The sequence below is a fragment of the Glossina fuscipes genome, unplaced genomic scaffold, assembly GCF_014805625.2.
Source record: "Glossina fuscipes isolate IAEA_lab_2018 unplaced genomic scaffold, Yale_Gfus_2 60, whole genome shotgun sequence".
Lineage (NCBI taxonomy): Eukaryota > Metazoa > Arthropoda > Insecta > Diptera > Glossinidae > Glossina > Glossina fuscipes.
The window spans coordinates 3,501,430-3,522,761 of NW_023998432.1; the positions used below are offsets into that span (position 1 = coordinate 3,501,430).

The 21,332-nt window shown below is 34.2% G+C and overlaps 4 protein-coding genes across 23 annotated transcripts in view; 3 read left to right on the plus strand and 1 right to left on the minus strand.

Moving 5' to 3' along the window:
* Positions 1-95: 95 nt before the first annotated feature.
* Positions 96-1,476, plus strand: LOC119637641. 9 transcript variants are annotated; one of them, XM_038033829.1, is made up of 3 exons: positions 96-233; positions 375-478; positions 553-1,476. In XM_038033829.1, exons 2-3 carry the CDS (start codon positions 419-421, stop codon positions 1,225-1,227), a joined length of 735 nt encoding a protein of 244 aa, XP_037889757.1. In that variant the 5' UTR covers positions 96-233; positions 375-418; the 3' UTR covers positions 1,228-1,476. The 9 variants fall into 9 exon arrangements, with proteins under 9 accessions (XP_037889757.1, XP_037889758.1, XP_037889756.1 ...); XM_038033830.1 differs by having other exon boundaries at positions 556-1,476; XM_038033828.1 differs by having other exon boundaries at positions 375-487; positions 556-1,472.
* Positions 1,477-1,562: 86 nt separating this feature from the next.
* LOC119637639 (sialin) lies at positions 1,563-3,960 on the plus strand. Of its 3 annotated transcripts, XM_038033821.1 has the most exons (4): positions 1,563-1,843; positions 2,160-2,346; positions 2,423-3,130; positions 3,209-3,960. In XM_038033821.1, exons 1-4 carry the CDS (start codon positions 1,796-1,798, stop codon positions 3,895-3,897), a joined length of 1,632 nt encoding a protein of 543 aa, XP_037889749.1. In that variant the 5' UTR covers positions 1,563-1,795; the 3' UTR covers positions 3,898-3,960. The 3 variants fall into 3 exon arrangements, with proteins under 3 accessions (XP_037889749.1, XP_037889747.1, XP_037889748.1); XM_038033819.1 differs by having other exon boundaries at positions 2,423-3,960; XM_038033820.1 differs by having other exon boundaries at positions 2,426-3,960.
* A 6,649-nt stretch (positions 3,961-10,609) lies between these two features.
* LOC119637628 (heparan-alpha-glucosaminide N-acetyltransferase) lies at positions 10,610-16,581 on the plus strand. 2 transcript variants are annotated; one of them, XM_038033807.1, is made up of 10 exons: positions 10,610-10,823; positions 10,882-11,009; positions 11,066-11,187; positions 11,241-11,415; positions 11,484-11,688; positions 11,744-11,908; positions 11,966-12,087; positions 12,157-12,326; positions 12,390-12,576; positions 13,333-16,581. In XM_038033807.1, the coding sequence occupies exons 1-10, from the start codon at positions 10,680-10,682 to the stop codon at positions 13,337-13,339; spliced, it is 1,425 nt and encodes a 474-aa protein (XP_037889735.1). In that variant the 5' UTR covers positions 10,610-10,679; the 3' UTR covers positions 13,340-16,581. The 2 variants fall into 2 exon arrangements, with proteins under 2 accessions (XP_037889735.1, XP_037889734.1); XM_038033806.1 differs by lacking the exon at positions 13,333-16,581 and adding an exon at positions 12,639-13,318.
* A 634-nt stretch (positions 16,582-17,215) lies between these two features.
* LOC119637589 (myb-like protein AA) overlaps positions 17,216-21,332 on the minus strand; it is a 30,151-nt gene continuing 26,034 nt past the window's right edge. For 6 of the 9 annotated variants that reach the window (XM_038033726.1, XM_038033727.1, XM_038033723.1 and 3 more), the window contains 3 exons: positions 18,089-18,509; positions 17,745-17,993; positions 17,220-17,678 (listed from right to left, as the gene is read on the minus strand). In XM_038033726.1, coding sequence (XP_037889654.1) covers positions 17,400-17,678; positions 17,745-17,993; positions 18,089-18,509 — 949 coding nt within the window. In that variant the 3' untranslated portion in view covers positions 17,220-17,399. Of the gene's footprint in view, positions 17,679-17,744; positions 17,994-18,088; positions 18,510-18,837; positions 18,916-21,332 lie in introns of those variants that run through there. The other 3 variants (XM_038033731.1, XM_038033729.1, XM_038033730.1) reach the window with 3 other exon arrangements.

Genomic DNA, 21,332 nt, shown 5'->3' on the forward strand with positions numbered 1-21,332 from the left:
TAGGAAAATTTCTATCAAAATGTATTATTGGTTGGCAAGTTCGCAAAGGAAAACACGAAACCACATTAAACACATCTAAGCTCATTAGTCAGAAAGATTCGTTGGCATTGCATTGTCATAGATTTTATTTTGTTCATACCGCATTGTTTTAAACAATTCATATTTTATAGCAGTACATTTCTCGACTAATTTCAGCATTTACAATAACACTTGAAGCAGTCGTGCGCAGCCGGGTAATGTAATATTACTGTAACACAAGATTAAAATAATACTGCGTTTTGATAATAATTCTTTTTGAGATATGTGAATAAAACTTTGAACTGTGAGCAACAATTTATTATGATTTATTAATTCGTGTCCTATCTTGTCTCTAGCCATAATTTAATACGAAAATAACTACAACTTCTGCTTAGGAAATATGTCAACAAATTTGTTAACGCAAGCTATGTTAAAAGATCTGCATTATGATATACCCAATGTCTGTACGGTAAAATCATCTTATTTTATAACATCATAAGTATGTAAAATAAAATTTTCTGTTTTAATTGATAGCAGCCAATTGACACTTTCGAGTCGATTGGTAGGCCCACTACGGTAATGGTACTCTTTGAACACAGTGATATTAATGCTGCTGTATATCACATGTCAAAAACCATAGAGGATCCGGAATCCTTTAGATGTGGTGCGATAGCCACCGTTTTGGTCGAGGAGTGCATCAAAGAGATTTTCAAGAAGAAGTTGCTAAATGCACTTAAGACTCAAAAACTGGCGGATAACAACAACGCTAGTTTCGGGGAAGCTACTGAAAACCTTAAAAGATTGAATGCTAACGCAATCAATTTCAATAATGATAACGGTACAATAGCTATAATGGTAGATGATTTTAGCCACGAACATGTAGGATCTTATGTTAACGGTATTATAACGCTTCATGCTTTTCGCACTAATAAAGAATGTATAGCATTAATAAAAAAGGAATCATTGGAATTTACATGTGCAACAATATGGCATGAGAATCATTCGTACGCGTATGAGCTTATAGCAGCGCTAACATGCAAACTGTTCTATATAAATTGCTTTCGCATTAATTTATCGCCATTGAAATCAAAACCACCGGCAAGTGAATCGTATGTAACTATGGATGAACGTTATCATTACGAAACTTTCGTTTCTAATGGTGTGCTAAAAAGCACCATTTTTCCTATTGGAAGCATTTTTGCCAATTAAATTTTTTATCATGAACAATAAAATTGTATGAATTATTTTACTATTTTTAGAAGTGCTATTGATTAACGATACGTCTGCAATTAACTGAAGAGGCTGAAGTGATATTTTTATATATTATCTTTTGTTAAGATACGGACATAAATAAATACTACCGGAAGGAAATAAAAGTAAAGTAATTTAAGTATCTTTTCATTAACTTTATAAAAACGTCTACATGTTACGTTATACAAAAGAAGGCGAAGGGTAGGTATATGCTTACATTACACACAAAACTTAGGTGTCGATAAAGATAGCCGCACGTTCGGCTATAATAAGTGAAATTCATTTTTTCAAAAGTGCACTACCTTTTTGTGTTTACGTTGCTTTTGTATTCCAGGTAATAGGCCAGGAAAGAATGTCTTAAAAGTGAAAAACGAACAAGAACTTATTTCGACCCAGATCGAAGATCTGGAAAGTGAAATGTATGAGACTTTATAACGAAAACAGTACACGTCCATTACGATCAGAGAAAAAAAAAGAATAACTACATATTTCCATAAGTATATGTTTTCTGGTCACCTTAATATAAATGCAGAAAATACTACGAACGTATTTCTTTTTTCGTAGACTTTTAAAGGTAATAATTCAGTCATTTGTTTATTACTGTGTATGCATTATGTTTTTTTTTCTTTTTTTTTTTTGTTGTTGTTGCTAGTGGGTATTAAAACAAAAAAAATTCCTTTCACGTTAAACCTTGACTTTCTACTCAGCTCCGTTTGTTTGCTTTTCTCTTCTTTCGTTAGTCGTTTCTAAACTGTATACTTAAGAAGTTTTAAGCGGTTAATCCAAACTTGAGTTTTTATGCATAATTATAATAATTCCATAGATGCATACGCGCGTTTATACTCTAGTAATAATTTCGCAATTAATAAATGACTTTTCATGCACATCAGACAAGCCAGATAATAGGCTTTAATTACGCCAACAATGATGACAGCACGGAAAATGTCATATTTCACGGAATTCAAAACAGTCATGGTAACAATGAAATATATCCACTGGAAGATGGCGAGGAAGAGGAAGTGGAGGCGGACGAGGACGCAGGCAATGCAAATACACCACTAATTTTTAATAATGAAGGTAATTCACATAAATGAAACGAATTGTAACTTGGTGTAAATATAAAGGTATTACAATTCTGTATATATTTGAACAGAAGATGGCGATTTCCCTAGAGCGCGCACAGTGTTCGGTTTCATGGGCTTTTTAGGTTTTGCAGTAGTTTATGCTATGCGCGTAAATTTGTCAGTTGCCATTGTGGCAATGGTTAATCAAAGTGCAATTCCACATGTAAACTCCAGCGCGATGATCGATGAGACATGCCCCGCTGATAATAAGAAAAATGTGACAATTTTATCAGAAGGGGAATTTGCTTGGGATGAATCTACGCAGGGTCTAGTATTGGGATCATTTTTTTACGGTTATGTATTAACACAAGTGCCTGGCGGACGTATGGCCGAGATAGTTGGCGGTAAACTTGTGTATGGCTACGGTGTATTGTTTACTGCAATCTTTACTATATTGACACCAATAGCTGCCTACTGGAATCTGCCAATTTTAATTTTAGTCCGAATTTTGGAGGGCATGGGTGAAGGTGTTACTTATCCAGCTATGCATACAATGTTAGCCTTTTGGATACCCCCATTGGAACGAAATAAATTTGCCGCCATTGTATATGCTGGATCGAATATTGGTACGGTTATCTCCCTGCCCTTATCTGGATGGCTTTGTTCACTTGATTTTCTTGGAGGTTGGCCGTTATCTTTCTATTTATTCGGTGCTATGGGACTAATATGGTTTATATTTTGGATGTTTTTGGTGTATGATAAACCTTCGATGCATCCAAGGATTTCCACTAAAGAACGTATGTACATTGAGAACAGCATGCATTTAATAAGATTATCAGGACGTAGATTTTCTAATATCGATACCATTAATCAAGTTTCTACTCATTCAATACCGTGGTGCTCGATTTTAACTTCCATTCCATTGTGGGCTATATTAGTAACGCAGTATGGGCAAAGCTGGGCCTTTTACACACAACTCACCGAATTGCCAACGTATATGAATAATATTCTACACTATGATATAGAATCAAATGCTTTATTAAATGCAGTACCCTATCTAACATCGTGGCTGATGGGAATAGCTTGCTCGTCCCTGGCCGATTGGATGCTGAGAAAGCGTTACATATCTTTAATTAATTCTTATAAGCTATGGAATTCGATTGCTTCAATAATACCATCTTTAGGATTAATTGGTATAGTTTACGTTGGTTGCAGTTGGGAATGGGTTACGTTTATGTTGGCTGGCGTCGGGTCATTTGCCGGAGCAATTTATGCCGGCAATCAAATGAACCATATTTCTTTAAGTCCTCGTTACGCCGGCACCATGTACGGAATTACAAACTCTGCCGCTAATATATGCGGATTTTTGGCTCCTTACGTTATTGGATTGATAATCAATCACAGTGAGACGTTCTCTCAATGGCATATAGTATTTTGGTTGGCAGCTTATCTTAATATTGGTGGCAATATTGTTTACTTGCTATTTGCCAGTGCTGAAGAACAAAATTGGTCAATATATCATGGTCAACGCAATGCAAACAATTGCGAAGAAATTCGGACATGAATGGTTTTATAGTTCCTTGATATATTTTCGTATATATGTAGCGTATATATACATACTATATATATATACATATAGTTCACATACATTGTTTATATACAGTAGAATTTGTAAAATATAGAAAATATAAAATATATATATTTATGGTTAGGAGGTCACTTTGTTACTCATGCATTCGATATTGTTTTTAGACTTTTGCCGTAGGTATTTATTTATGCAAAAAACCACTTTATATTTCTATTCTCATCTGCTAACAGCACACTGCAGTTACTATCATTCCGCGTGCTTTCCATGGAAGTAATAAACTGCTATGTTCCCTAAAGAAATTCTACGGGCATATATGAGATTTTAAATGTCGAGAAATTTCATGAAAATAGTATGGATTTATTCAATTCACATATTTGAAATAATTTCAATCAATTATTATTATTATTACGGTTATGATATCTACATTCCTCAGCTCTCGGCTGGGAATTCACCCATCCCCGGGTGTATACTACCAAGGGTTCGGGCTCAGCTGTTTTATAATATTCTCTTGACGCTCTCGGTGTTTATTGTTAATACTACTTTAGCACTTGTATTTACTGGTGTTGCAAGAATGCGCGTGTCAAAGCCGCTGTACAGAGCAGCACTGCTTTCTGTGACTTTTCAACTATGTTATGAATTTCTAAGTAATCAAGGCCCTTTATAGCAATTTTTGGCAGTACTCCGGTACAAGACGTCACGACTGGAGTTATACTGACTTTTTCTACATTGTACATACCTTTCACTTCCTATGCCAGCACCGTATATTCGGCAATCTTATTGGAGGATGTTGTTTGAGAATTTCGTGTGAGCTCGATTGTACCGTCTACAATTTCGATGGCATTTGTATGCTGTATTTCTTAGACAATGCTTGATGCAAATGTCGTCAAATTTGCGACCTGTGCATCATGTAAACTCGGTAGGTACACTAGCTACCTCTGTCTATTGTTGATTTCTTCGTATTAGTTAGCACGTGCGCTGATCTTGTTATAGGGATCTTGGCTATAATGACATTTTTTGATTTTGGTTCGGTTGTAACGCTTTGTGGTTCCTTGCACGCTCTTGCTGATTTCGGTGTTGCATTTCTGACCCTTTCCTGGGTTACATATTTAGGCCTTGGATTATCAGACCTAGTTGTTGCAGCTTTGGCTGCTATGTTCCCTGTTGTGAAGGGCATTGTTCTTGCCGTTCGGACCTCTGTTGTCCTTACTAATGTTTCCGTTTGGGTCTGCTTTAATGAACTTATAGCCATTGGGTCTAGTGTGGGGGAGATTTCGGACCCGTCTGATGCTCGAGTCCAGTTAGCCGCTGCCATGGTTGTGGGTGTGCTATTTCGGCTGCCTAACTTAACGGGATAGCCGGCTACGGTCAGCACAGCACAGCGTCTGTTTTCGCCAGGAAGTCCACACTCAGGATGAGGTGGTCGACGCTTCTTCTCACCACCAATAGCTCCAGGTTAAAGGACATAACGCCTATCGTCACCTCCACCGTTATGCTACGTTTGCTATCTTGTGATGCGCCGTGTACCATTCGAATGGTGTAGAAAAAAAAGGAAGAAATTAAAAAAAAAAAAAAAATTTAAAAAGGAATAAAATGGAAAAAAAAGGTTTTGTTTTTTTTGCTTGGTTTCAATCTAAAGGAAAATGAACCAAAATAAAAAACAATAATAAATGATATAAATCTTTAGTGCGTTCATTTTTGAGTGAAAAATTATTCTGTTTTTTGCGATTTTGTAAGCTCCTTTTTAAAAATATATATATTAAATAGTTTTTCTTCCGGATTTTTGGTAAGTATTCCCCAGGATAAAAGCTAAAACAACATCAGCCCATTTTCCGATGGAGAGAAGGTCTGATCCGATTATTGCATGTAGAGGTGTATTTGAAAATTTTTATTTCAATGCCACTGAGAACAAAAAGGGACCAAGGATGGTTGGGGATGGAGTTGATCTATCTTCTTCAGCTGATGATTCAATAGTACTCACTAACTGGGTAGTTAGTAGATAAGGTTTCTAACTAATTTTTATGACTATATTTCGCCATGCAATTTTTTCGTTTTTGTTAGAACTTGTGAAAATGCCGAGTCTATACGTATGAATATCACTTCAGATCTTTTTTTTTGTGATTGTCTCAAATGTTTCAATATTAAGTGATTAAAAGAACTAAAGACGGTTAGTAAGGGTAGAGCCAAATTACTGTTCAGGTCTGCTCTTAGTGCGAACAATTTCATTAGAAATAATGATTTTAGCAAGAAGAACTTGAAAGCGTACATTGCGAGAGCTTTTACGGAAAGATTCGGAATTATTCGTAACGCGCCTATCGAATATGAGTCAGATTGGATTATCAAAAATGCCGTGTCTGATCAAGTTAGCCTCTAGGCTTCGAAGAAGGAATCCCGTCAACAAGGATGAATTTGTTCCGGCAACTGATATAAAGATTGGTTTCAGAGGAAAGTTCTCACGACGTCTATCCAGGTCAATTTTTGTAAACTCCCTTTTAATTACTTTGTACCCTCCTTGAAGCAATACTTTAAGTGTGGCAGATATGTGTTTGTGTCGAAGTGTTGCAAAGCCAAGGAGAGCAGGTGACTTAATTGCGACAAGTTTCCCAATTGTATCGAAAACTGTGAAATGATGAGGTAGTTCTCCTGGTGTTCAAGTGAACACAACGCTCTGAACAAGTCTTGCCCGAACAGAAAGTGGAGTTAACTATCAACAAGATTATGGCCATTACAAATTTTTTCTACAAAGAAGTGGAAGAGTAGCTCTCCTCAAACTACTTTCAATGTTTGGATGACTTGGCCATCTTGGACAAGGATGATAATGAGAATGTTAATAAGATTCTAACAAAGGAAAAATTTACCTCACCTTTGAGAAACATATTGAATTCATTCATGAAAAAGTTGTGGGCAGCTTATGATTTATTTATTTCAATAGCACCTATTTACCGCATTGGATTAAGTTCCGATTTGCTCATGCTCTATTGATGCCCCTGGGCTGGAAGTGGTTGCTGGTAGTACTGTGGATAACTTTTTGAGGCTTAATCAAATTTAATTCAATATTCAATGGTACGTTTTGTGTACGGCTTACATGGCAGCAAGCATGTGTCTGAGTATGTTACACAATTCTTGGGATGTACTTTTGCAACATTCTCATTATGGCGTAGTCCTGTACAGTTGTATCCTGCCTCTTAATCTATGCTCTGAAGTCAGCGGTAAATCGTATTTATTTGTTTTTGGATAAATGCATTTGTTGATTAATGCAAGAGATATGCACTTTATATACTGCCTTTGTGCTTAATGAATTTTTATTCTCTTATGAAGATTATGTTAAGTTCAAACTTTAACGGTTCAGTGCAAATTGTACTGTATGTTAGCTGTAGTTAGTTCAATACATTAAATTGGTCCTTGAAGGGTTTTGTATTGTTGTCTGAATATATATAAATAAATAAATAAAATTTACTGCGGTCGTTAAAAGGAAATTTGTTGTTTCCAAGCCTTCTCTCAGCTCACACCCAAAGCCATCTGTAATAAGATCTCCAGTGCTTTAGAACAACAATTTGAGTTCTTCGGAACTTGATAGATTAATTTCTGCGGTTAAAGAGTGTATTCGTCCGCTGCTCCTTTAGAGTCTTGTTAAGATATTTGAAGAAAAATTTCCTATTGGGCTAATTCTCGCTACGACCAAGTGCCTAGTACTATGATCTCTTTTTTGCAATATAATATTTGGCGTAATTTATAATTTTCAGATTTATACTTAAACTCATATAGATAACAATTTTTTTGAATTTAAAATTTCCAGTTATACTTTAGCCACCAAATACAGTGATAACGGGTATGGTAGTGTTAGTATGCTAGTCAAGAAAGGGGTGAATTTCAGACGTATTCCCTAAAATTCGGCCGTTGACATTATTATGAACAAAACCATCAATCTTAAACCGAGTCCTTTTGTAGTCCCATGCTACTTTCTATACAGTGTTGGTGTACAAACTTTTCGTGATGAAATTCAGGCATTATGTGTCTTTCTTGATGGTCAACAAAATGTGATTCTAGCAAGAGATTTCAACGCTATACATTAATTGTAAGGCGATCAGCTCCCGACCAACAAAGCCAAGATCCTTGTACAGTTTCTATGTTTTAAGTAATGACAATACTACTTTTTACTACAGGGTGGTCGCATGCGAGTAGTGTCTTGGATCTAACTTTTTTTAATTCAATTATTTCATCACAACACTCTCCCATTTTATTTCGCAGTTGCAGTAATTCCGTTAAAAAAATAGAAAATTTAATTTCACTGAAATTCCTTATGGACGGTCTGTCTAAAATTGATTTTCCTTCCGGCATATCATCAATTCAGAGTGCTTTTCAGTCTAAAAGCAAGTCTGCTACAGCCAAATATTCTGCTGTTGAGTCCTTTTCACCTAAACCATGGCGGAACTTTCCTCTGTCAACTCTTTTTCGCAAATACCAAGCTAGGGAAAAGGACTCATAGATCATCATTAAAGAGTTGTATGGGAAAGGTAACTCGCGTTTTTTGTGAAATTATATCAATAGTCATCGACATTTTAATCAAAAGTTAAGTGGTTCTGCTGCTTGATAATAAAAGATACTAAGATTTGTCAAAGATTGGGAACATTATTCCAGTTCGCTCTTATTCGTATCAAAAACGCAAATTTTCAAACGTTACGTGCGTTAATGAACTATCTTTTCCCATAGCTAATCTAAAGAAAGCTGGTAAAATGGTTGTTATGCTTTTCCTGGATATGATTGTTTCAACTTAATGAAGCTTAGTAGAACTTTTCAATTTCTCTTCATTTACGTCTGTGGATACTAACCTTGTTCTCCAAATGTGTGTTGGTAATGGGCATAGACAAAGTTGAAGTATACGGTGGTATTCCACAAGGCAGTTGTTTGAGACCCATACTCTTCAATCATGCAGCGAATTTGCAATCTCCAAAATGACAAAACCTATACTTTTCAATATGCAGATGATTGCTTAATTGTATTTGCGGATTCATCCTTTTCAATGGCTGTGAATAATCTCTCGATAAAAGCTGATCTTTTTTTGATGCATATACTGATCTTAATTTATATTTGAATCCTAGCAAAACAAATACTGTGCATTTTTACAAAGATTTTCAACGCGAAATTAGGCTCTTTATCAAAGGAACTACAGTTAATCAGGTGAAGTTTCTTCGATTTCTTGGTAGAATTTTAGATGACAGGCTAACTCTTTGTGGACACTATGAGAAAGCCTTCAAAGACTGTTAATCATCAAGCTCATGATTAACCTGACATCAGTCAGGTTTGCCTTCCTTTAACTGTGTAGAAAGCTTCAGCCAAGTCTAAGATTGAATTTAGACATTCTACATGTTGTAATTTTCCAAAATATATTGAGAAACGAATACAAACATTGGAAAATAGAATGTTAAAACGGTTTACTCCCGTCAACTCCTCAACATATTCTCAATGTCATGTCTGGTGAATGGGCTGTTTCCGAAAGAGCTATTTATGTTCTGCTAAGGAGTGAATTAAGGTCAAGATAATGAATCCTTCGTTTTTCCAGAAAGTTATATCTCCCAGTGATACTGTCTTTTGCAGCTACCCATTTTGTTATCAAAAACTCCATTATATTTTTGACAAGATAAATTCAATCATTCTCTTGAATTTCTTTACCAATAAATGTAAAGTCTTCATGAACATCCTTGAACAGCAACGGTTACGATATATATGCTACTGATGGTCCCGTTGCACACAAAGTACCTAGCTTCTCGGCAGTAAAGCATCTGTCTAAAATAGTGTATAAAGTCAAAATTGCGAAGGAAGTTTCGTCGACTTTTATTGAATTGCTTGCCATTAGACATGTCATTAAGGTAGCTATTATGGATGGTCTTTAAAAATCTGTAATTTTCTCAGGATAGCTGCTTCTAATAAATAAAAGATATGCAGATAATCAATATGTGTTTGATATACACAGGATGTCACATGAATTTCAAGTCGATGATTTTCACCTTGCTACTGCGACTGTTTTTTAAATGGTATTCATGCAAGAAGGGCTCAAGTTGGTGGTGCAATTTTGTCAGTCAAATTACTCCCAATGAAGCAATATGGGCAATTCGTAACCACATCTTTCAACAACTAAATAACGAATTTAAAGATATTGCGCGTGCTAAATCCATTCGCCTTTTCTATAAAATAAATCCCAGAGTTAAGCTTAAATCCTTATCCGAGGCTTCCTTTAAATCCTAGGAGATCAAAATTCTTTATAGACACGTGAGCGGTCAGAACTACCACAAAGTATATTTAAAAATGATTCCGGCTATACCATGTGATATTTGCAAAGTTTCTAATATTATTGCGTCTGCTGAGCATCTAATATTCAGATATCACAGGCTTCAATCATAATTTATCTCTATAACATTTTTTTTCAGCCAAAGTTTGCAACACTTGTTTTACATCATTTTCAACAACTCAACAATCTACAATTACACTTAACATAATGGCTTTAACAATCATGGCCGCAGTTTTTTTATGTATTTTATATAAATTTCGTGCTAATAATTACCACTGTTTATTATCTGGACACATGAACCACAAATTTTATTAGCTTGGTCCATTTTAAATCAATATCAAAAAAAAAAACAAAAATACAACTGATTTATTATTATTTAATTATATCCAAAAAAAAAATTTCAATTTGCGTAAATAAAAGTCGAACTGATTTTAATAAAGATTTAGAACTATTCGCAGTGTTTTTTTTTTTTTAAATGCTTGAATTTGTAGAGTATACAACTCCGGAATGGCGCGGATTAAATATGCGCTCTTTAAAAGTGGATGAAGCATATCTGATATTAAAATCTCACTTTTCCAAGGCCACATATTTATATAGTTTATCCGAAGCTTGTTATTCGGTGAGAGAAAATAAATTTGTGGTCGAATTCAAATTTTCAAATTTTGTGTTTATTTAAGTGTCCTTATACGAAAGTGAAAAACTTACTTCAGCATCATTACAATGATAATTTAACGTTAAATGTTGCCTATCCCATAAAATTTAAGTTAATTGACCAGGATGTAGGTCGCTATGCTTTCAATAACATGTGAGGCTTGCATTAGTAAATATTTTCATTGTTAAAGCTATAATATATTTTTTTAGAACTTCGCTATGCGAATATGAAAACCTAAATTATGGAGAGTTTGGCGTTTATAATCTTACTCTTGACGTGCATGGTAGCTGTGAGTGGCGCACGGATAAGGAAGCGGTGAATATTTATTACCGTAAGATATTGTGTTATTTTTCAATATAATTCTTTATTTTATCTTTTTCATAGCAATACTGGCAGTACTCATATTACTTGCTCTAATTATGGTAATGCTTAAGATCGGCTTATGTGCTTGGCGTAACTTTCATTACGAAGAAATTTTAAGCACCGTAAATTTAAGTGGCATAAACATTAACACTGCAGGACAACCTAATCGTTTACGTAGCTTGGATACATTCAGGGGGTATATCTAACAATACTACGTACCATTCAGATGTTAAAATCCAGATAGTTACTTTCTTTTCATAATAGTCTAACCATAGTTTTGATGATTTTTGTGAACAGCGGTGGTGGTCATTATTGGTGGATTGAACATGCTCCTTGGAATGGCTTGCATTTAGCTGACATAGTATTCCCATCATTCCTTTGGATTATGGGTGTTTGTATACCGATTTCCATTAAGTCCCAAATAACCAGAGATGTTACCAAATACCGTATAGTCCTGAGAATCCTTTGGGTACATTCTCCTCTCTTGCGATTTTCGCATATGTACAGCATTTTCGTAATTTTAGAGATCTTTGAAACTGTTTTCAATTGGTTTATGTTTGAATTCAATAAATGGTCCAAAGTTGGAGAATTTACGTATTATGGGTGTGTTACAAAGACTCGGCGTAGCCTACTTAATTTGCGGTTTGACGCACACAAAGTTGAGTGAACGTGTGATAATTGAATCTCAGGTTAATTTCAGATGTTAATGTTAACGAAATAGAATATATTGTAATAATTCCTTTTAGATAACTTGGAAACGTAAGTTTCAAGACTTGATTATAATGCGAGGCGAGTTGCTGATAGTGGTCTTCCTAATAGCTGTGTATTTGTGTACGATATTTGGCCTAAACGTACCGCAATGTCCGAGGTTTGTTATTGCGAAGCAAATTGGTGGTTTGATATAGATTTGACTTTCAATTTATCTTCAAATTTCCAGAGGGTACTTGGGTCCTGGTGGCAAACATTCCAATGCTGAATATTTTAACTGTATCGGTGGGGCTAGCGGGTATATTGATTTCCTGATATTGGGTAACAGGCACATATATCAAAATCCAACCGCGAGGTATATTTACGATTCAAGACCATTTGATCCCGAAGGCGTTTTTGGTATTTAAAAATCTAATAGGAGAAAAGTTAACGAAATTAACATTCATTGGTAACTTCCCATAGGCTGTTTATTAACCATTGTGCAAGTGTTTTTTGGACTATTGGCCGGTGTCATTATTCTCACTTACACCACGTGGCAAGCTCGTAGTAGTAGGTGGCTAATATGGTCTGCGATTTTAGCATTAATAGGCGGAGCATTAAGCGGTTTCTCTTTCGAAAATGGTTTCATACCCATAAATAAAAATCTTTGGTAAAAAATCCTATTCTCTTTACAATGTTTACAAACTAAATAATTGTGTGCATGCTTTTCAGGTCATTCTCATTTGTTTGCGTAACCACTGCATTATCATTCATTTCATTAAGCCTGCTTTATTACGTCATCGATGTCAAATGTTGGTGGCAAGGATACCCTTTTGAAGCGGCGGGTATGAATGCCATTATTCTGTATGTAGGTCATACCGTATTACATAAAATGTTACCTTGGCATTGGAGTATAGGACCCATGAATACGCATTTTGTTTTATTGCTGAAATCCGTCTGGAATACAACGCTATGGCTGTGTACAGCATTATATTTAAACTATAAAAAATTTTACTTCCGTTTATAAAAATAAAAATGCATGCATTTTTTTATAGGTATAAAATTATGTACTCATTATTTGGCATATAAGATTGAAGTGTTTATATACAGTTGATATATAAAATTAGTTATTTTTTAAAGAGGGTAGCTGTTGCGAATATTTTAGATTGGAATGTTTATCAATCGTATTGTCAAGTGATTTACCCTGCAATTTTCGGTTCATGTATGTAATTCTTTTATTATGTTTAATAATATATGTACGGACTTTTTTATAAAATATTAAAAATTAGGCGTTGTTACCCTATAGTTACATTTTGTAGGAATGGTTATAATTCAAATTTTTCACATCAATTTAATTTCCCGGCCTACTATTAGTGGACGATTGTTATCGAAAAATTCTCAAAACTACACTTTTGTTACCTTCTAGCAACTGAGGAGTGATCATAAAAGAAGTTGGATCCAATCTATTTTCAATGGGATTCTTCCTTACACCCGATTTGTCAAAATATCTCAGAACACAAGTTACATGGATGGACATCAAGCAAACAGACAAGCTGAAATCAACTGTGAAAATTGTTATAAATCGATTGTAATTATAAGCGGGGTAAGGAGCTCTATTTTAAGTTGTTCTGGATATTACATACATGCACATAAACTCCGCATGTCTCTTATTAAGGAGTTAATCAAAATGATTGGATTTTGGCTGTTCTTGCTAAGGATAAGCGCAAATAACACCCATTTAAAAATATAAAGTTTTTATTGATTTGGTTCTCGTTCAAATTGAAATCACTAAATTGCCGAACGATCGAATTTTAACGATATTTTTGTCTATGTCTTTCTAAATCTCCAAGAATAGCGTATTAGGTAAGAACAGCGACTGCCAAGTCACAGTTGGCGGGGTCAAATCTCAACGGCGGTAGAGCTTATTTTGATCGTAGCTGTAATGGATGCTCAGTCGGTAAAGGCATAACACATCGATTTGGCAGAGATTACCCACTATCTCCCTATTTGATTCCTCTGGTCCTCTGTTCTGACCGTCACCGTCTTATATAAATATCCGATATCCCCTAAGAGATTAAAAAAAAAACATTTTCAATAGCAATTCTGTAAAGAAGATTTGTTCTAAAATTGATCGTTTATTTATATCAATCCGTTACGGACAGGTGGAACATAAGACTTTTTAATTCAACCTTAGTATGCAAGTAAGAGTTTTTACAATCCTTATCTGAGAGTGAATAGTTTTGTCACTCTTTCATAAAAACACGCTTTGGAGAATCTAAAGTAAATATATTTTCGTTTAAAGAAAGCATCAGGATCAATATGGCCATGTTTGTCTGACCTTCGTCACTCGTGGAAAATTCCATCGTCAGCAAATTTAAAATTAATCTTAAATTCGGCACATAGATTCTTTATTTAGCTTCGTATATCGAGTTCGAAAATGGGAAAGCTTTTGCCATAAATATGCCTTAGATTGCTAAAAACTAATAAGAAAAAAAATACCCAAAGTTATGGTGTACATCAATTGCTAATTTGACACAGACAAATTTTCAGAGCTCATAATTGGTCAATTCTTGTATTGAGTATTTAACTTTTTCATTTATTACTCTGACACTGTCTTGATTTAAAATAGAGACAGAAATTTACTACTAACTAAAATCAATTTCGTAACTTTTGAATAAAACTTGCAGCTGAATATTCCGTTGCATGAACGTAACATTTTAATGTATTCTGTACCACAAGTGGTGTAGGGTACAAGCAGAAGAAAACTAGAACAAATGGAAGAAACGAAGTAAAAGATTAACAAAAAAGAAGCTAATGCCAAAACCAAAAAAGAGCGCAAAACAAAACATGTACGGGACTTATCGAGTCCAAGAACAAGTTTTAAATAAAGAGAAAAGAATGCAAGCTTAAGTTCTGAAAGAGAACTGCATACAAACGTTTTGCATGACCATCAAAAAGGTGGATATAAGCACAATATTAATTGCATATTATTAGTAAATTATTTTGAAACTTTTATACGTTGCTTTAAGTTGGAGGTTAAAAAGCATTCGCTTTAAAATGAACATCACTTTTTTTTGCCTTAAGGAAACATAAAGGTGCCATTATCGTTGACTACGTTAAGGTGACTCAAATAAGAAGAAACTTTGGTTAGTCTGTATAGCTTTTATATGCACTAAATTCGTTAAATACGCGCAATGTATAGAAATATTCATGGAAAAGGGCATTGCGTGTATGTTGCCTTGATCAACATAAACAGCGAAATAAATTTTATTGTGTCTGTCTGTCAGTATGAAGTGTAGGTTTAAATAAAAAATTGTGCTTATTACCAGGGGTGTAATCATCCTCTTTGTGTCTTTCAAAAATACGCTTCAGAGGCTGGGGCCACAGTATATTTGTTCTCGATCCACATCAAATTCTGAATAGATTTAAGCATATCTGGTAATATCTGTTGTAAACTTCAAATTTAGACGGTCTTTCACGCTGGTTGGTACTCAACACTGACAACATCTCTCTTTCTCAAAAAAAATTAAAAATCGGTTTTTTGCTCATTACTCAAAAACTATACTAGGTAAATGCGTAAGAGTTTGAGCATGCATTCTGTGGGTAACGCTATAGTAATTGTATAAAAATGCGAAAAATTGATCACTCCTAGCCAATGTCAAAATGAAAAAGATCACCCGCGCCCTCCTAATATTGTTCAGCATAAAAATGTAATTCTTTTCCTCTTTTTAGGGTCACGGTGGTGATATAAAAGATTCGGCCACGTCCGTATATAATTTTCCCACTTGTTTTGTTGTGTAACAATGTACTGACACGGTATTAATAGTAATTTTCTTGCGAAATTTTATTTAAATAAGCAGAAAGTTATATTCGGCTTGGGGCAAATCTTCGAGAGAGAGATAACAAACACTTCTGATCAATATATGAGGAACCCGTAGACCACATTATAGGAAGTTTATTTGGTTGATTGTTACCCTAAGCTTTTAGGATATGCGGCATCAAGTTTTAGCCTTTCGTATATACTGCTTATATGCCGTGCGGAAAAAAAAATTTAAAGGGATGTATATACGCAGATTAGGCTTTTGAAATTATAAAATATCTTCTTCTCATAGAAATGAATATTTTTCGTGAAAGTTTTTTTTTTAAGGCAGTTTTGTTTAAAATTGACCAAGGGCCATGAACTTTAATGCACCAAGTTTCCAGTTTATAATTCAATTTTCGCAATTTAAAGTAGTCAATTTAACAAAAAAGGAAGGACATGACTGTGGGAAGTTACGCAACCGACATAGGATCCAACGTATCTGAACAGAGAAAAAACAGAATCCGTAACCTTGTCCAGGATTATTGGCAGAGTCGACCTCGTCGACGTGTGTTTATCAATGTATATCTGTTGCAATCACCATTGTGATCTTAAAAATTTCTCTAAAAAAATAAATTTGGTCTAAAATTTATAACGTCCGTCCTATTGCTATGTTCGAACTTAATTGAAATTCACCTAAAAAAAAAAAGAAAAAAGAGTAGCGTATATAAATATGGTGAAGCAAATGACTATTGGTTTGCATAAGCATTTACAAACTCTTGCCGTAAAAAGATACGTTGACGGTATGTACGTTATACTGAGTGAATGAATATTTGCGGTGGCTTGCAATCAAATACCGTCCACTAGTGATGGGCACTAACAGATTCAAATCAGAACGAATACAACCGTTACTGTATTTCAAATGTTTTCTTTAGATAGCATTTATTATTTAAACTTTATATTAACTTTTTAAAAAGAAAAAAAAGTGAAATAAAACTAGCTTTAAAAAACTTAAAATGTTAGAAATTCATGTTTTTTTTTTTCGATATTAATTCATTTACTTTTGCAAATGCATCAATTTACTAAAAATATTTTATTATAATTATTATAGAAAAAAGAAAACAAATTTCATCGTAAATTGTCTCTTTTGTTTTGAACGTTTGGATAAATTACGTTATGATTGTATTTACGAATACATAAGTTTATGCAAATAAATATTTATATATAAGAGAAAAGTATTGTGTTTGTATGTGTAATTCGTAAATATATTATAATATATTGAATATATGAATTCATTTTAAAACTAAAAAACGTCTGTAGGAATTTATTGGTTACATTGTAGAGAAATATGCTATTCTTTCATAAAGAATCGATTGGCAAAAAATATGAGAAAATTTTGTTCCTTTGATTGCATCGCGGATAGTTTTATTTTTTACTTTTGTGTTTTTGTTTTTCTTTTTAAGTACATTTTCTTATAATAAAAAAAATATATATATAAAAAATTAATTGCAATTTTGATTTTCTGCGCACATATATATGTATATTCAAGAAAATTTATATTCTTCAAATAAATATTGAGCGATTAATCAGTCGTCGGACTAATGATTTTGATTTTCATTAAATGCATTTTAAATTCGATATATATATATATATATATATATATATATTTATATATATGGTGCTTCTTTTGCTTTCTATGATATTGTGCAGTCGCAACACATTAGTGTATAATATAAACATTTGACCACTTTTTCATCTTCTTCCTTGACAGTGTCGTTGGTGTTGGCTTTTGGCAGTACTCCATCTAACTGATCTAATTCCTTAGTTTGTACATGTTTCTTCTTGCGTTTCTTTTTAGATTTCATTAAGTTGCTCACATCGGGATCATTTTTCTGCGTTTCTTCTTGTAAGGTGCTGACCATTTTTGCATCAACAACATCATCAGTTATGCTTTCAATTGAATTAACGTCACCCTGGATTTATAATGTATGGATGAATGAATGAACACAATGAATTTGGGTTTATTGAATTTCATATACCTGATTGTTATTATGATTGCGTTGTTTATAATGATTTGCAGTTTGTTTTTGTTGTGCATTAGCTATGGAACCATTCTGAATATTTACATCCCGATGAGGTGATTCTGTATGAACTGTTGAAAGGGTGGTATCAGGTGAACTATTTAAATTTTCATTAGAACTTGCAAAAGTTTTTGGAGGCGATGGCAATGTATTTATATCAAATTCATTGCTACCTAATTCTTTACTTAGCAAAGAGAAGCGATTTTTCTAAAACATAAGAGAAAGAAAATTACGTTAATAAATAATATTCATTATTAAAAATGAAAAAAAAAAAAAAAACATAAAACCAAAAAAAATGTTACCTCCATTATTTCAGCAGTTGTGGTAGCAGTTACTATCGTTGTTATCGGGGAGTAACTTTTCGTTGGCATTATGGACGGATTTATTGAATAATTATTATTAATTTTTGTTACCGCAACGTGCTCGATGGCCTTGTCTAATTGTTCATCGAAAGGACTTAGAGTAGGTGATACTAACGGTAGTGTAGACGCTGTGCTATTTGGTGAGGTGGGCGTATGCTCTGTTGTCTTTGAATTTAACGATTCCTCAGTTTCGACTACGATACTTGAGTTAACATTGCGTATATTTTGTGTATTCACGTTCGAAGCATCATTAGTCGTCCCAGGATCTGCACATACAGTGGTTGTGGCTGCAGCGGCCACACAAGCAATAGACGTCAGACCAGAACTAGAGGGGCCATCTAATAAACTGGTATCTGGATCTCTGCAGACGTACCAAAAAATCAATAAAAAAAATAAAAAACAAAACTCATTTTATAAAATATTATAAATAATAAGAACTCTGAAACGCATAAATAATTAATAAGATGATAAACAACCGCTATAAACAGTAATTGTTTCAATTCTATTGATCAAAAATTGTGAATGGAATAATGTTAGACACATTATGGAGAACAGTATTATATAAATGCTTTACATTAATGATAACGATGATGTCAGAATGATGAATTTAATGCTTAAATGTAAACAAGTTATACAATTTTTGTTCTGAGCGTACAAAATAATTATTTCTACAGAGGTTATTAGCTAACATCATGTAATGGTTAATGTAAAGTATCCGTTATGAAAATTCGTCAAAAAAAATAGAAAAATAATATATAAACTCGATTTACTAGACACAAGCAGGTATTGAATGTTTAACGGCTCTTGTTAAAATGGAATCTTTTACTGTCACATTGTTCATTAAATATTAATGAGAAAGTTATGTTATGTATGCATACAGGTGGGAGGGCAGATTTTGAGATAAACTTAATATCTCTATAATAATTCTCTTTGATTTGAATCGTATAAAAATTGCAAGTGCTTGTAAAATTTGGCATACTTGATCATAAAAGATTTCTCTTTGGGAACGGTTTTGCATTTTTTTTCTTTTTAATTTATTTGAAAATTCTCATTACATGTGCATCTTGCGCTAACAAAGTACTCGATGAATACATGATAGATTCATGTCATTTTCGTAACATAAACAAACAAAAAAAAAAACCGTCAATAGAAACCATAAAGTAAATATGAGACATATTAGAATTATGTTTTTCTTGTTGTTCACTTGTTGTTTGTTATCGAAACTTTCAAAAATCGTAATTGGAAGAAAAAAATGGAATTTTAGCATTTCTAGTTGCTTGTTGGGCTTGAAAGTGCGCTTTTACCATTTGCATAAGGCTATTATTCAACTCACGTTCTGCACTAGCTCTCGATCGACAATGAGGGTTTTGAGTTTTTCTAGGTTCCTTTGAAGATGAAGAGAGTAAATGATTTTGAAACTGCTTTTTAGGACAAAAAATTCATTTCCTTGCAAAATGAGTAGAGCATTGTCTTATCAATTTTTATATCCTAGACCATGGTGGTACAAGAATATGTTAAGTTTGCGCGGATATGTACAACACCCAGAAGGACTTGACATAAGCCCAAGCCTAGGTTTAGTATGCTAACGTGTTTTGGGCTTAGGTCAAACGCCGCTGAAAATGGTTCGGAGCGGAACTAATCTTCGACCACTTCCGATATAACGGCGTTTTTTGAATAAACCCAAACCGATATAGCATATTTAACAGTGGGCCTATATTATTTTTACTTATTATAAAATTTTAAGAGAATAGAGAACAGTGCAGCAGTTACGAGAATTAAACAAGTTTTATGACAAGTATCTATAATACCGAAAATCTGGATATGATTTGAGAATAACCCCAAATTGACTGCGAGTTTTCGACAGATCAAAAAAGGGATATATATATATATATATTAGTTTGGGGAAAAAGAAATCCATTATTTTTCCGGTAGATGGCTGCACTGATAGATTTCTCGTAAAGTATCGATCAAACAATTTCCGATACTGTATATTTACATACTGTACATTTCGCAGTAAAAAAAATTCTTTTACTGTTTTTTGTTTGGTGCATTCAGTTGTGAGTTACAGCGTGTTAAAAATGGAAGTGAACAAAGAGAAAATTCGGTACATTTTACAGTTTTTCTTTGACAAAGGCGAAAATGCAAGCCAGGCGGCTAAAATTGTGAATGGTGTTTATGGTTCCGATACTGTAACAGCCAATTATGTGCAATTTTGGTTTCGTAGATTCCGTTCAGGAATTTTTGATGTTAAAGATGCACCTCGCACAGGTAGGCCGGTCGTCGAAAATGTCGATAAAATCGGAGAAATGATCGAAGTTGACCGGCATGTTAGCAGTCGTAACATCGCCCAGGAGCTAAAAATCTACCATAAAACAGTTTTAAACCATTTACACAAAGCTGGATTCAAAAAGAAGCTCGATGTTTGGGTGCCACACTAATTAACAGAAAAAAACATGATGGATCGAATTTCCATCTGCGAAGCCTTGGCCAAACGGAACGAGATAGACCCATTTCTTAAACGGATGGTGACTGGAGATGAGAAATGGATCACATACGATAACCCTGTGCGAAAACGATCGTGGTCAAAGAGCGGTGAAGCACCTCAAACGGTGGTCAAACCAGGACTAACGGCCAGGAAGGTTTTGCTATGCATTTGGTGGGACTGGAAGGGGATTATTTATTATGAGTTGGTTCCATATGGCCAAACGCTAAATTCTGATCTCTACTTTCAACAACTGAACCGTTTGAAGATAGCGATTGACCAGAAACGGCCAGAATTGGCCAACAGGAGAGGTGTCGTGTTCCACCAGGACAACGCTAGGCCACACACATCTATAGTGACTCGCCAGAAACTTCGGGAGCTTGGTTGGGAAGTTTTAATGCATCCGCCATACAGTGCGGACTTGGCACCAAGCGATTATCATCTTTTTCTTCCATTGCAAAATTTCTTTAATGATAAAAAATTGGAATCTAGGGAGGATTGTGAAAATCGACTACTAGAGTTTTTTGCAAATAGAGACCAGGACTTCTATGAGAGAGGCATCTTGAAGTTACCTTTAAAATGGCAACAAATCATACAACAAAACGGTGCATATTTGACCCAAATCGGACAATCCGAAGCATGTTAAATAAAGTGCTGAGGTTCATATAAAAATAATGGATTTCTTTTTCCCCAAACTAATAC